Source organism: Bos mutus, chromosome 18 (genome assembly GCF_027580195.1).
Source record: "Bos mutus isolate GX-2022 chromosome 18, NWIPB_WYAK_1.1, whole genome shotgun sequence".
NCBI classification, from domain to species: domain Eukaryota; kingdom Metazoa; phylum Chordata; class Mammalia; order Artiodactyla; family Bovidae; genus Bos; species Bos mutus.
The window spans coordinates 19,659,622-19,675,272 of NC_091634.1; the positions used below are offsets into that span (position 1 = coordinate 19,659,622).

The 15,651-nt window shown below is 37.7% G+C and overlaps 1 protein-coding gene across 1 annotated transcript in view; it reads right to left on the bottom strand.

Moving 5' to 3' along the window:
- DPY19L3 (dpy-19 like C-mannosyltransferase 3) overlaps positions 1-15,651 on the bottom strand; it is a 74,587-nt gene that overhangs the window by 34,906 nt on the left and 24,030 nt on the right. Inside the window, exons 5-8 of the mRNA XM_070388015.1 lie at positions 8,127-8,248; positions 7,408-7,553; positions 5,343-5,466; positions 4,670-4,804 (exon numbers count right to left, since the gene is read on the bottom strand). Coding sequence (XP_070244116.1) covers positions 4,670-4,804; positions 5,343-5,466; positions 7,408-7,553; positions 8,127-8,248 — 527 coding nt within the window. The remainder of the gene's footprint in view (positions 1-4,669; positions 4,805-5,342; positions 5,467-7,407; positions 7,554-8,126; positions 8,249-15,651) is intronic.

A 15,651-nucleotide genomic window follows, 5' to 3' on the forward strand; every position in this document is an offset into this window, starting at 1 on the left:
CTGGGGACTGAACCCAGGTTTCCTGCATGCACTGCAGGCAGACTCTTTACCGTCTGAGCCACCAGGGAAGCCCTAAATAATCATTGCTATGCTAGATCTTAAAATCTATTATTTTATCATTTGCTATTTGTTCATTCTGTTTTCTATTTGTTTTCTCTTTTCTGCCTTCCTGTGGGTTCTGATTACATGAATTCAAGTTCTTGCTATGGTCCCACAGGTCTCTGAGGCTCTGTTCACTTTTTCCAGTCTATTTTCATGTTCAAATTAGTTAACTTCTAAATTGTCCTATCTTCAAGTTCACTGACTCTTTCCTCTGACCATTCCAGTCCACTGCTGAATTGATCTTCTGAGATTTTTACTTTCATTATTGGAATTTTTCAGTTGTAAAATTTTCACTTGCTTCTCCTTTTTATCTTTCAAATCTCAGTTGAGAGTTTCTATTTTTTCGTTGGTTTCAAGTGCGTCTGTAATTGCTCAGTGACAGTTTCATGATGGCTGCTTTAAATTCCTTGTCAGATAATTCAACTTTTGTGTGTCTTGGTGTTGCCACCTGTTGATCCCTGCTCATTCAAGAGATTTTCCTGGTTCTTAGTTTAATAAATGATCTTCAATTGTACCATATGATATTATGGATCTTGGAACCTTCTGTAAACCTTCATTGTCAGCAGACCTCCTGATACCATCCCAGCCTCATGCCACTGAGGGAAGAGGGATGCTGTCTCATTATTTCCAGATGAACTGGCTGTCCAGGGTGCCCATTTGACCTCTGCTGACTTTTAAGGGGGTATCTCATTACTGCAAGGTGAAGATGAAAGTTTAGGCTCCCCATAAGCCATCTGCTGACACCATCCTGGCAAAGAGGGGAAGGGATGTCTTATTACCAATAGTTAGAAGTTGGAGGTTCTCCATGTGGCATTCATGCTTCACCCTTTTCTTGAGGCTTTTTCCCCCCTCTGAATCCATTAGTACTTCCTGGTTGTTAACTTCTCTAGTACTTAGTCTGAGATAAATACAGCAAAGAGAAAATCGAGGGAACTCACTGTCATGTTTTTCCTTTGGTCTTGAGGTCTCTAGGCACAGTCTACTTTCTTTTCTCCACCTCTCAAAATCTTATGTTTGTTTTTTATATAACATCTAGGGCTGCTTTTAATTGTACTTAGGAGGAGGAATAAGGAGAAGTGCGTTTACTTCATTTTATCTGGAAATAATTTATTGAGTATTTTAAAATTGCCTCCCAGGTATTAATCACTAATGTGTCTTGTTTTCACAACAGGTAATCTCTATATTCTTAGTAAAGGAACAGAATTAATTACATGCTTAATAATAACATTTACTGTTCTATTTTATACTTTTAAATTCTGTACACATTTCTCACTGAAAACTTCACTTTTGATGGTAAGAGACTTTCCATCATCCATGAAAAGATGACACATACTGAAAAAGATAATTTTTTATCACCACATCAGGCTCTGAATTTGTATTATCTTTTTCTGTATCAATTATTCTGACTCTTTCCCATGTGACATGATTAGAGATCATGATTCCAGTTTATGAAGAAACTAAGGCTCCAAGAACTTATATCAGTTGACAAAGCTTAAAGAGCTAGTTATTTTCAGAACTGATAGTAGCAACTTGGTATTATAAGCCAGGATCCTTTCATTATGATACTGTTCCTTCTTAAATTCTGATACTACTTCTAACACCAACAGAGTTTCAAATATGAAAAGTTCGGTGAAGTTTAGAACTGAATATAAAATAAGTCAGCTGTATTATTCTTTAGTTTTGTGTGTGTGCCAAAATAGTATCTTTTATTGTTTTCTAATTAAAAAGTAATAATAAATGTTCATTATGGAAAATTCAAGAGATCTATAGAACAAAAAGAAAATAAGAGTACTAAGCACATTTTGTTGTTGTTTAGTTGCTAAGTCATATCTGACTCTTTTGTGACCCCATGGACTATAGCCCACAAAACTCCTCTGTCCACGGGATTTTCCAGGCAAGAATACTAGAGTGGACTGTCATTTCCTTCCTCAGGGGATGTTCCCCACCCACGGATCAGATGACTGCTAATACTTTAATGTATATATTTCTGGAAACTTTCCTTTCTATATACATGTTTTATTTTTGAAAAAAAGGGAGAAGGATTATATATATGGTTATATATAATATGGTTATATATAATACTAATGGTTGTATATAATACTCTGTTGCATAGTTAAGACATGTTCATTTAACAATACTCTATTGCTATTGACTTAGGTCATTTCCAGACTTTTCTTATTACAATACAACTAAAATGAACATCTTTGATTATTTCCTTATGCTAAATTTCAAGACGTGAAAGTCTGGTGAAAAGACAAACACATTTTCTTGGGCTTTTGATACTTACTGTAAAAATACACTAGAGAAAATTATATACTACAAAAAAACTTCATAGTTATATTTTCAAAATTGCTCATGATTTATTTTTAAATTTCTTCTTCTATTAATTAACTAATAAATCAATTTACTTATGTTAAAGTGTACAGTGTTCTTTTGAATGTGCTTGTTGGGGGTGGGGGGAGTGATATGAAGAAGCCGACTGGCCTAGGAGTGCATGACAAGGAGAAATACAGAGGCATCTGGGCACTCCTTCCCCTCAACTTGCAAGTCTCCATGAGCAATGTATAAAGAGTTAACAAAACAGGAAAGCAAATATAAACCAACAGGAATGGACTCAGCTTCATTTGTACATATAGCTTTTACAGGCACGTGGGTTCCATTATTATTATCCAATATCACACATATACATATACACACATATACATTTTAGCTTTCGCTTATCCACCTGCTTTCTTTTCTAAATTTTTAGATTTTTATTTTATGTTGCAGTTTACTTGATTAACAATGATGTGTTGGTTATTCGGTGTACAGCAAAGTGATTCAGTTATACCCATATCAGTATCCATTCTTTTTTGATTCTTTTCCCTTTTATCCACCTGCTTTCTTTACTGTATTTTACCTTCATTATTTTGCTTTCTCACATTCCATCCAAATTATACTCTCTTCATTTTTTGTCCAGCTCAAGCATCTCATTTCTGTGAAACCTTTTTAGCCTAAAAATAACTTTCCTCTTCTAGACTTCTAGTGCTTCAATTCAGTCAGTCAGTTCAGTCGCTCAGTTGTGTCCGACTCTTTGCGACCCGATGAACCGCAGCACACTAGGCCTCCCTGTCCATCACCAACTCCCGGAGTTCACTCAGACTCATGTCCATCGAGTCAGTGATGCCATCCAGCCATCTCATCCTCTGTCGTCCCCTTCTCCTCCTGCCCCCAATCCCTCCCAGCATCAGGGTCTTTTCCAATGAGTCAACTCTTCACATGAGGTGGCCAAAGTACTAGAGTTTCAGCTTTAGCATCATTCCTTCCAAAGAAATCCCAGGGCTGATCTCCTTTAGGATGGACTGGTTGGATCTCCTTGCAGTTCAAGGGACTCGCAAGAGTCTTCTCCAACACCACAGTTCAAAAGCATCAATTCTTCGGCACTCAGCTTTCTTCACAGTCCAACTCTCACATCCATACATGACCACAGAAAAAACCCTAACCTTGACTAGATGGACCTTTGTTGGCAAAGTAATGTCTCTGCTTTTCAATATGCTATCTAGGTTGGTCATAACTTTTCTTCCCAGGAGTAAGCGTCTTTTTTAATTTCATGGCTGCAGTCACCATCTGCAGTGATTTTGGATCACTAATGCTAGTGCTTAGTATTACTACAAATTGACGTCTATCTATCTATATATATAGAGAGAGATAGATATATAGATGTATATATTAGACATCTAATTGTGTAGACATCTTCATTTTCCAAGTTAGATGGCAAACTTCCAATGGATGAGACATCTTATATGGGTTCCCACCTGTGTTTTCTGTGCTGACTGATTTTAATGTTTCCTAATTCAGATGCAGTCAGTTTTCAAAGATTGCTACACCTCTTCTGACATGGAATATGTGAGCTCAACTCTTCTCTATGAGATTATATTGCTGCCCTAGGTCTGGAGATAATATTTCATTGTACTTGGGAAATACTTAAGTTACTGTTACTTTAGAATAGTAACTATGAGCAACTTAAAATTATACACAATACATCATAACATAGTTCTGCACATGACAAAAACCATGCAGTTAAATGACAGCAGCACACACTGGGAGACAAACAATGGTTACCTTCATAATTTTCTTATTTCATAGGTGGCCTCTGGCCAATCAACAGGGATTCAGATCCCACACTGGTAAACGTTACTATGAACATTTTATAAAGTACCACAGAAAAGTTGTTACACATCCACTGATTTCCTTGGCGGGGAGAAAGGATGGGGTAATACACAGTAACACATTTTAAAACAGCTATCCCATATTTTAACATTTAAGTAAACTCTATAAAGGACAATTGACTCAGACACTTGTGCTCCAAATAAATATGTCTTTTAATGTAAAATAAGCAAGATAAAAGTTAAAATCATCAAACTAGGCTGTATAAATCACTCAACATCAACTGACCACAACATATTTACATTACAGTTAAGAAGCAGCTTCAACTTTATCATTAAGCACGTGCATATTTTGAGCTCATTCTATGATATAAAACATTAAACAATGACCATCTCAACTGAGAAAAGAAAGCAAAGCTTACCTTCATTGCTGGCAACATGTCTAGGGAGTCCAGTATGAACAGCACTAATGCTTGCATCAGCATCATAAACTGATTAAATTGCCATGTTAGACTAAAGAGAAAAGTTGATATGAAAATGGCAAGAAGTGTCAGCCTCTGTAAAAAGAAAATCTTATATAATTTACATGTCTCTACTAATAAAAAGCCTCTCAGACAAGTGTTCTCAAGAGCAGCCAATATCTCTATAAACAAAACAGAAAAAAACTATAAAATGTTGCTCTGAAAACTCTTGCATTTGTTACTTATGCTCTAAATATCCTAAAGTGACACTTTGCATATAAATATTCACATACAGTATGTGTACTCCATATTATTATGGAGGCGATAATGCACCAAGTCACATCTCAAGAGCAATCGCTTAAAAATTCTGACAGCTCTGCAGGAATTTTGTGTGGGTTTGCTGCAACTATTTAAGGGCAGATGATACAAAGAACATTTTTAACATCGAAAATGAAAACATTTTCTTTGTAAAGTAGGGAAAGGCTTGGGAAAAAATTTTAACTCAAGTTAAAAAACTAGTCGTGGAATAAGAACTATCAACAGACACAGGGACACTATGAACATCACATTTTCTGAAGCTTCTAAGATAAAACTGGAGAACTAAAAATAGACACAAAGGATTGTAAAAACTTACTTGAGAAAGAGGCTGTAAGTTTGGTCTCAGGAAGTATGTAATTGCTGCTATCTGGATTGCAAAGAATGGCAGCGCCCAATTCTCTCTCAGGGGGATGGTAAACTCCACCCTTGTGGTATCTATTCTGTACACGGAAAACACGAAGGGCCAAAGGGGTAATTTTTACTATCGCTACCTCAAAGACTTCCTGAAGTCAAAGACGTGTTACATTAAGTATATTTAGATTTTGGTTCCTGGTTCTCAATAATTTGTCCCTATCATCATCCCTGTAACATAAAACTGTCATTGGGAAAATTTAAATAACCTGTCCACAGGTAGACAGGGGTAGAACTGGTAGTGTTTTATACTCGAGTCTTAGTTTTGTCATTGATTAATAACTGGTAAAAATGGTACTGAAGAATTTATTTACAGAGCAGCAATGGAGAAACAGACAGAGAATAGACTTATGGACATGTGGAGAGGGGAGGAGAGGGTGAGATGTGTGGAAAGAGTAACATGGAAAATTACATTATCATATGTAAAATAGATAGCCAACAGGAATTTGCTGTATGGCCTAGGAACTCAAACAGGGGCTCTGTATCAACCTAGACGGGTGGGGTGGGGTGGGGAGATGGGAGGTTTAAAAGGGAGGGGATATATGTATACCTATGGCTGATTCATGTTGAGGTTTGACAGAAAACAACAAAATTCTGTAAAGCACTTATCCTTCAATAAAAAATAAATAAATTTAAAAAATGCTGGTAAAAACTGCTTGACCCACACCCCCCCTAGAATGTGAACCCCCAGAGGGCAAGAATAGCTTTCAAGTTTGTACATCCAGTACAAGAACCATTCCTACACACACTAGGTTTCCAACAAATGTCTTTTATTTACTTTTAATAGAAGCAAATTTGACTTTTAGCAGGAATTATATGTTAGATTAAAATGTTAAGAAGCAGCATAACACAGCAGTCTCACACTTTGCATCTGAATTCTGATTAAAACTCAGCATGTGTGTGCATGTGTGTGTGTGTATAGCTTTCTATATAAATATATATGCCTAATAAATAGTCTCATATACATGTCTATGCATATAATTTAACCTTTTACATATATTTATATATATAATATATACTATAAAACTCAACCTTTTAAGCTTCAATTACTTCATCTCTGAAATAGTAATAATAATAGTACCTACACTATAAGGTTGCTAAAATAATAATATAAAGCACTAATGTAAAGTGCTTGGCATATAGTAACCACTCAATAATGTTATAATAAAAAGTAATTTGTTGAGGTTTAACTAGCATTTGAACTCATGTTCAAATTTTAAGACTGATACTGAATATTGATGTTGCTTTTACGGGTCAGGCAATAATTCGATATATCTTGAATATGTTTTTTAAAAATGCTATTTCAGAATGCTCTGGTATTTGGAAATGTATATATATTAATTAAATAATGTAAGAACTTCCTTACGTTTGTACAGTGCTTTATGCTTTGCTAATTAGGAGCTCCACACAATTTTATTGAGGTTGATAATAAAGATATTATCAAATGTTTTAAGAAATGAGATTTATGACTAGAGAAATATTAATCATACAGCAAGTTAGTAACAGAATTGGGACTATTATAAATGATTCTCTTGACTTACAATTCAATGTTTTGTTCCTCAGTTGTAGATATATTAATACAGAAGTAGGACTTCCTATGTTACTAAATAAAAACTTCACGAGGTAACCCAAAGAGAAAATGGTGGTTGTTTAGTCACCAAGTCATATGTGATTCTTTTTCAACTCCATGGACTGTATCATGCCAGGCTCCTCTGTTCATGGAATTTTCCAGGCAAGAATACTGGAGGCGGTTGCCACTTACTTCTCCAAGGGATCTTCCCAACCCAGGGATCAGACCCATGTCTCCGGCACTGCAGGTGGATTCTTTACCACTGAGCCACCAGGGCTTCCCCAAAGAGAAAATACTCTCACACATGGAAGAACTACCTTCTTTAAACTGGAAATGAAGTAACTTCATTTTCTAAACTTACACTTTAGAAAGGGAGAATGGAATACTGATTCCTACTCACCTATTTGTGACGTACCAGAAGGCTGCTAACAGTCCTGAAAGCCACGTACCACTCAGGAGCCAGCTGGTTATGTAAAGAGCTGTGACATAAATTGCTTGGAGTCCAAATAAGGTGTAAATATAAAAATAAACTGGTTCTATATATTTCTGTAAAAGGGAATGATAAAAAAATGTTTGTTACAGAACTCCTACTCCTACTCATTGCCACTTAAAAAACATGCAAGTGGAAATTTAGTATTTAGAAGTTTGGTATCAATTCCAAGAAATAAGCACACATCACTCCTTCCCATGTAAAAGTGTGCAAGCAGCCTTCTTTCTCAGTATCAAGAGCAGAAGAGGGAAGTTCCTGAGCACTTTGGCTTCAGAAAAGTTTTACACCTAGTTTTGTCTAGCATTCCCTTATTTAGGTGAGGAGGGTCACTGTGATCTGCTAATCTTCCAGGTTTTTCTTTTCTTTTTTTTAATTCAAAGGTAAATGAAGAGTGATTACACATTTCCAATTGAAAATACTTACCAGCTTTCAAACTGCACACTTATAAGCCTCGAAGTATCTATATGTAAAAATATCTTATGAAATACAAATAAAAAGTAAAATTCACAATATGTAAAGAGAAAATTAGCATACTGTTGTTTTTATATCAAGACAGCTGAAGATCAGAAAAACATTTCAACACTGACTTTCATCGGATATTAAATTCAATGTCACAGATCACAACGTACCTGTATGGGCAGAACTCTATATAAAATACTGAGAAAAACCTCTTGGTAAATATTCATTCGTTGAAGGAGGTTAATTGTCCTCATAGATTCCGTTTTGTTATCATATATTAAGCCACGAAAACCTAAGATTAATATTCGAAAATTCAGGAAAAGATAATTATAATTATTCATTTAAAACTATTCATAGATTCTTTAATATATGTCAGAGAATGTGCTAGATATTGGGGACATAATATAGTCCTATCCAAAAAAGCTTGGGCTTCCCAGGTGGCTCAGCGGTAAAGAATCCACCTGAAATGCAATGCAGGAGATGCGGGTTTGATCCCTGGGTTGGGTAGATCCCTTGGAAGAGGGCAGAGCAACCACTCCAGTATTCTTGCCTGGAGAACTCCATGCACAGAGAAGCCTGGCAGGCTACGGTAAATGGGGTTGCAAAAGAGTCGGACACAACTTAGCGACTAAACACCACCACCACCCACACAGAGCTTACCCCCCAATATATCACATGGACACTTGTTTAAATGTTTACACAAACATAAGTAAATTATAACTTTCGTGATGTGAGAGAATCTTCTACAGAAATTTGCACAAAGGATTTTATATTTTCCTGCCCTGCCTTCCTGTCATGGGGCCTATTAGGACCTCCTTGGGGAGAATACATGAAGCCTCCCTTACTCCCCTGGGAGGGGTTTGGCCATATGACTTGCTCTGAGCAATGGCATGTGAGTGGATGTGACAGAGGTCATATCAGCAGAATTTACTATGTTTCCACTGTGTTTCCAGAATCCAACATGTTTCCACTAGCAACCTTGCTTTCCCCTCTGCTGTGATAACAGTATGTTCTACATAGGGGTTGGATAATAAGAGCGAGAAATAAATCTGTTGTTAAAGAATTCCACTGCTGTAATTTGGTCACCTGTTACTGCAACCAAGTCGACTATTCAACAGAAGGTATGAATAGACAGTTTACAGAAGAACATGCACACAGTTCTTACACATTTGAAAAGATGCTCAACCTTACCCCTACTAGAAATGCAAATTAAAACTTCACTGAGATAACACTTCTCAACTACCAGCTTGGAAACAATCAAGAAGCTTGACAATATATTCTATTAGTGAGCCTATAAGGGAAAGGAGTGTGTCAAGGCTGTATATTATCACCCTGCTTACATGCAGAGTACATCATGCGAAATGCCTAGTGGAGAAAGCACAAACCGGATTCAAAATTGCTGGGAGAAATATCAATAACCTCAGATATGCAGATGACACCACCCTTATGGCAGAAAGCGAAGAGGAACTAAAGAGCCTCTTGATGAAAGTGCAAGAGGAGAGTGAAAAAGCTGGCTTAAAACTCAACATTCAAAGAACGAATAGCATGGCATCCAGTCCCATCACTTCATGGCATATAGGTGGGGAAACCATGGAAACAGTGACAGACTTTCTTTTCTCGGGCTCCAAAATCACTGCAGATGGTGACTGCAGCCATGAAATTAAAAGATACTCGCTCCTTGGAAGAAAAGCTATGACAAACCTAGACAGCATATTAAAAAGCAGAGACATCACTTTGCTGACAAAGGTCCATCTAGTCAAAGCTATGGTTTTTCCAGTAGTCAAGTATGGATGTGACAGTTGGACCATAAAGAATGCTGAGTGCCGAAGAATTGATGCTTTTGAATTGTGTTATTGGAGAAGATGCTTGGGAGTCCCTTGTACTACAAGGATATCAAACCAGTCATTCCTAAAGGAAATCAACCCTGAATATTCATTGGAAAGACTGATGCTGAAGCTGAAGCTCCAGTACTTTGGTCACCTTATGCAAAGGACTGCCTCATAGGAAAAGACCCTGATGCTGGGAAAGATTGAAGGCAGGAGGAGAAGGGGACAACAGAGGATAAGACGGTTGGATGGCATCACCGACTTGATGGACATAAGTTTGAGCAAGCTCCAGGAGCTGGTGATGGACAGGGAAGCCTGGTGTGCTGCAGTCCATGGGGTCACAGAGTCGGACATGACTGAGTGACTGAACTGAACTGAAGGTACTTTCATACAGTGTAGCTGGGAAGGCAAAATGATATAATCCTTATGTAAGAGAATTTGGCCTAGAGAAGGCAATGGCAAGCCACTCCAGTACTCTTGACTAGAAAATCCCATGGATGGAGGAGCCTGGTGGGCTACAGTCCATGGGGTCGCTACGAGTCGGATGCGACTGAGCGACTTCACTTTCACTTTTCACTTTCACGCAATGGAGAAGGAAATGGCAACCCACTCCAGTGATCTTGCCTGGAGAATCCCAGGGACGGCAGAGCCTGATGCGCTGCTGTCTATGGGGTCGCACAGAGTCGGACATGACTGAAGCGACTTAGCAGCAGCAGCAGCAAGAGAATTTGGCAACACCTAGGAAAATTACATATGCATTTACTCTTTGATCCAGGAAGCCCATGTCTAGGAATTATTTTCAAAGACAGACTGGCAAAAAGACAATGACATAGGTACAAAGTTATGCATGCAACTCCAAAGTCCATCAATGGGAGGTGTTATGGACTGAACCATGTCTCCCTAGATTTCTATGTTGAAGCCTTAATCCTGTATACAGCCTGTATAAAACTGTATAAAACTGTATAAAACAATGTGTCTATATTTGGATAGGGTCTATAAGGAGGTAAAAAGTTTAATATGTGAGGTCATAGGGTGGGACCTTAATCTGACAGGACTGCTGTCCTTATAAGGAGAGGAACCGACAAAAGGGGACTCTCTCCGTCTCTCTAAGAATACACACGGCGGAAAGGCCATCTAAGACCACGGCAAGAATGGGGCCATCTACAAGCCAGAAAGAGGCTTCACTAGAGACCAACCCTGACAGTACCTGATTGTAGACCTCTGGCCTTCACAACTGAAAAAAAAAAAAAATTATACTGTTTAAGCCGCCCAGTCTGTGTTATTTCGTTACAGCAGTCCCACTAGACCAATGTAGGAGTGTTATGGAGTCTGTAAGTGCCTCCCGTCCATGTCAAAGTCCTAAGGACCCCCAGTGCAATGGTATTTGAAGATGAGCCTTTGGGATGTAATTAGGTAGAGATGAAGGTTAGAAGAGGGGGACCCTCATGATGGGATTAGTGCCCTTATCAGAAGAGACACTAGAGAGCTTGCTCTCTGTCTCTCCTCCACGTGAGGGTGCAGAGGTGGCCATGAACAAACCCAGAGAGTCCTCGCCAGAGCCCAACTGTGCTGGCACTCTCATCTCAGACTGCCAGCTTGCAGAACTGTGAGAAAATAAATCTCTGTTTTTTAAGCCGCCCAGTCTATGTTAGTTTGCTACGGCATTCCGTGCAGACAAGAAGGCTACTCGAATAAAATATGGTGACCCACACAAAGGACTGCTGTGCCACTGCAAGAATGTAAGTAAGTAAATAAATGAGGAATATCATGATATTCTACTACAGAGTGATGAAGATTTCAGTCAAGTAAAAAAAAAAAAAGGCAAAATAAAGAACAGTGTGTTCAGTAAGCAGGGATTTTTCTAAGTAAAAGGGAAAATAAGAATATATAAAATATTTGCTTACACTGAAAATATTAACTGTAGAATAATAAACCAAAAACTAATAAAAATAGTTACCTTAAGGGTAAGAAAAGAAACAGGGTGGAGATGAGAGGAGGACTTTCCTGAATGCCCCCTGTTTTATAGTTTTGACTTAGGAACCATGTAAACATTTAAAAATAAATATAGAAATATATATAAAAATGTTTTACAAAGCAATCCCTGAAAATGAAAAGCAAGATAAAACAAAGATACCTACTGAGTTGGTATTAAAAAAAAAAACAACAACAAAACCTCTTTCCAGTGTTCTTGAGAATAGAGAAATGTGACTATAAATTTCTAGGAGGCTACATCCTAAGGACAAAAATCCCTGGTGGCCCAGTGGTTAGGAATCCATGCTCTCACTGCCATGGGTCCAGGTTCAATCCCTGGCCAGGGAACTAAGGTCCCATAAGTCACACGATGTGGCCAAAGGCAAAAACCAAACAAACAAAAAATACAAAAATTAAAAAGAATTACAAAGACAGCTTTGTTTTTCAGGCAGTCACACTGTTGGTAGCAATATTATCATTTCTACACTGTAAGTATTATACACAGCAGCAAAAAATAGATAAGTGATGTTAATGTCATAAGAAGTCAAAATTTTTGACTTAAATAAAAAAGATACAAATATAAAGTTGAAAAAGTAAAACCTTGCTCTAAATTTGAACTAAAAATAGCTATATTCATATTTTCTCTCAGGGGGAAAAAAAAAATCACATTTCCTAGCTCTGCTCACTAAAATGGTCTGGAAACAAAGACCAACTTAGCAGCAGTAAAGGCCTTGACTACCCAGAATGTGGTCTCTAGATAGCCATGAAAGAGGACTGGGGCTCCTCTGGAGAAACAGCTGATTCTAAGCCAGGGGTAGAAAACACACAAAATGGGTTTGAAAGGATGTGTCATGCCAAAAACAAGGGAGTCTGCAAAGACTACAGGAGTCATATCAGAGAGACAGAAGCTGATCCCACTGCCCAAGGATCGGACAGTTTGTTGTAAGAAGAATAATGCAAAAGATTGAAACACGTCAAATATGTTAGAAATCCATGCATTTATGGTGATATTTAAGAAAGCAAACCTTTAGGGGATGCAAGAGATGTAACTCATTCTACAACAAAAGGAAAGGATCAGTACTTCTCCCATCTTTCCTTTAGGAATTAAAATTCTGGGTTGCCAAATAGTTGAGAAAATGTTTTTCTTTAGAGAGGAATTCCATCTGATAACGAGGGCAGGAATTATAGACTTGGATTATCATGACATGTGTCATGATACAATGAACAGATTTTGGTAGTGATCATCAGTGGTGCCAAACCAATAGGTGAAAGGCTGAGAATTCAGTAATGGATGGCTTACGCCTAACTCCAAAAGAAAGAACTGTGCATTCCCTGATGTGGAACTGTACAACACCACCTATAAAGTATTCTTGCCAAAAAGCAGAACCTAAATCTGGGCAACACTCTGGATCTAACTGCCAATCAAGAGGAAATTCAGACAACAGAGAAACACCGGATGCAGCCACTGGGGCTCCGCAAAGCCCAGCAGGTGGAAAACTCACAGACAAAGCAATCCGTGTTTGTTTTCAACAAGGAATTACAAGAAAAAACGATGGCAAGAAATCTATAGCTTAAAAGAAAGAGACACAGCAAAAGATTGCAGTGGATGAGCTTTACTTGGATCTCAAAAAACCACATCAAAAATCTATAAGACAATCAGGAAAATGAGAATACTGAGTGGATATTTGATACTAAGTCATTTCTTATTTGTGACAATGACAACTTGGTTATATTTACAAAAAGGAGTTGCCATTCTTTAGAGAAATATACTGACATATTTACAGATGAAGCAATATGAGGTCTTGGAATTACTCCAAAATAATCCAGGTTGAGGGTGGGGGGTAGTGAGGAGACAAGATTGGTTATAAATTGGTAACCACTGTAGCTGAGTGATACTTGACTGCAAACCCATTAGCGAGTTCTACATTTTTATATATATGAACACTTCCAAAAGAATAATCTTAACAAATGACTTAAATGAACTGAAATATCAACTACTGCGCTCACAGTGATACTTAGAAAATACTCATTATTCACCTTTAGAGCAGAGTTTCTCAACTTCAGCACTACCTGTATTTTGATATTTTAGTCCTCATAATTCTTTGTTCTGGGGACCGTCCTGAGCATTGCACGATGTTTAGAAACATCTCTGCCCTCTGCTCACTAAATTCCAGTAGCACACTCACTCCCTCCCCTCTAAACTGCAACTATCAAAAGATCTGTGGACATTCCAGTTGTCCCCCAGGGACAACAACTGCCCTTCAATAAGAACCACTGCTTTAGAGAATGCTAGAGAAGCAACTCATAATTTTGAGAACTAGTAAGGACAGTTGATTCTCATACTCACTGTAGTTATGTTATATAAAATTGCAAAGAAAACTGAGCAATACTGAATGAGTAGGAAAAAAAACAGGGTTAGGTTCTTCCAACTTCTGGTCATGTGTCTTCATCAAATGGTCAACACATGACCTTGATTTATATGAGTTTTTGTCTAAAGACACCATTTGTTGATTCATTAACATTTAACTCAACAGCACTCTAACTCACAACTGAACAAAGCTTATCTAACACATGTATTTTCTCCGTATGCCTTCAGCACAGCCTTCTCGCATTTAAGAAGACTATATAGCACTCCAGTGCTATGCTTGGGGATCACTTTAAACATCAAAGTCATCAACAAAAAGCCCAAAAATGCAAAAAACATGGCACTAAACAGACTGTGACAAGGACTCTGTAGTCTGAGAGCTGGAGCATGAAAGCAGTGTGTCACCTTGTCCACTTCCGCTGGGACACGCACACCAGGCAACTGAAACTTGTCCCTGCTGTGCACACGCTTGTGGATGACCATGAAGGCACCAAAACTATTGACTCCGCGGTTACAAGTGAGTTTCAGTGAGTACGTGAATGTGCAAATATTGAATCCGTGAATAATGAGGATCAACTATATGGGATGAGAAATCAACACTTACCCTGACATTTTTTTTTTTTTTATAAACTACTTCAGGGTAACCAAACAGCTGATGAGAAAAAGGTTTTCTATATAACAGAGTTTCGGGTAATAAATGCAGGAGGAATGACAGTCACTTTTGTAACTATTGAAATAATGTACATAGGCAACAGTCATCAATGGCTGCTAAAACCATTAAGTGCAAGGCTGGTGGGTAATTCACCTTATTATGTCTGAATGTGATTATCTACACAGGAGTCAACTGATTAACTTTTATGGCACTAAAATGAAAGGCGGCCAAAATTTCAAGTCTCCTATTGTGATGAAATTAGAAGTACAAAACATTACCTGTGACAAATACTTGCCAAAAATATACCTGATTCCAAACAAAGCCTAGAGAAAGGCAATTCTCTGTCACTGCACCCATATTAAGGATATAAAGCATATATTAAGTAGGAGAGAGCCTTTTGTGGGGGTTCCATTAAATGGAGTAAAGGTAGAGAGTACACACTAAACCACTTATAAACACAGAAAATGGAGGAAAAAGGTAATTGCAAAATAAAGGAATGAATGGGGGCACTGGAGACAAAAAAGACAACTGTAATTCTCATTTGTATTGCCAAAATGTCTCCTGTTTTCAGACAACACTGCTTTTAAATACAGAGACCTTTTCCAAAATGATCATGAAACAACAACAACAGTAAAACCAAGAAAATGCAAACAGATAATTTGGGATGGAGTACAGCTGAGACGCAAAGGGAGGAGAATTACATACAATATTATACATAACTTCTTCCCAAGCAAAACATCTTCATGGATTGATTATGTTAAGGAAAAACATACAAGTACAAAGAAAAACTACACAAGCCCTATAAAACATTTAAAATGTATTAGTGCAGAAGTATATTTTGGCTGGAATATTAAAAAGAATGCAGTAGATCCTAAATAAGA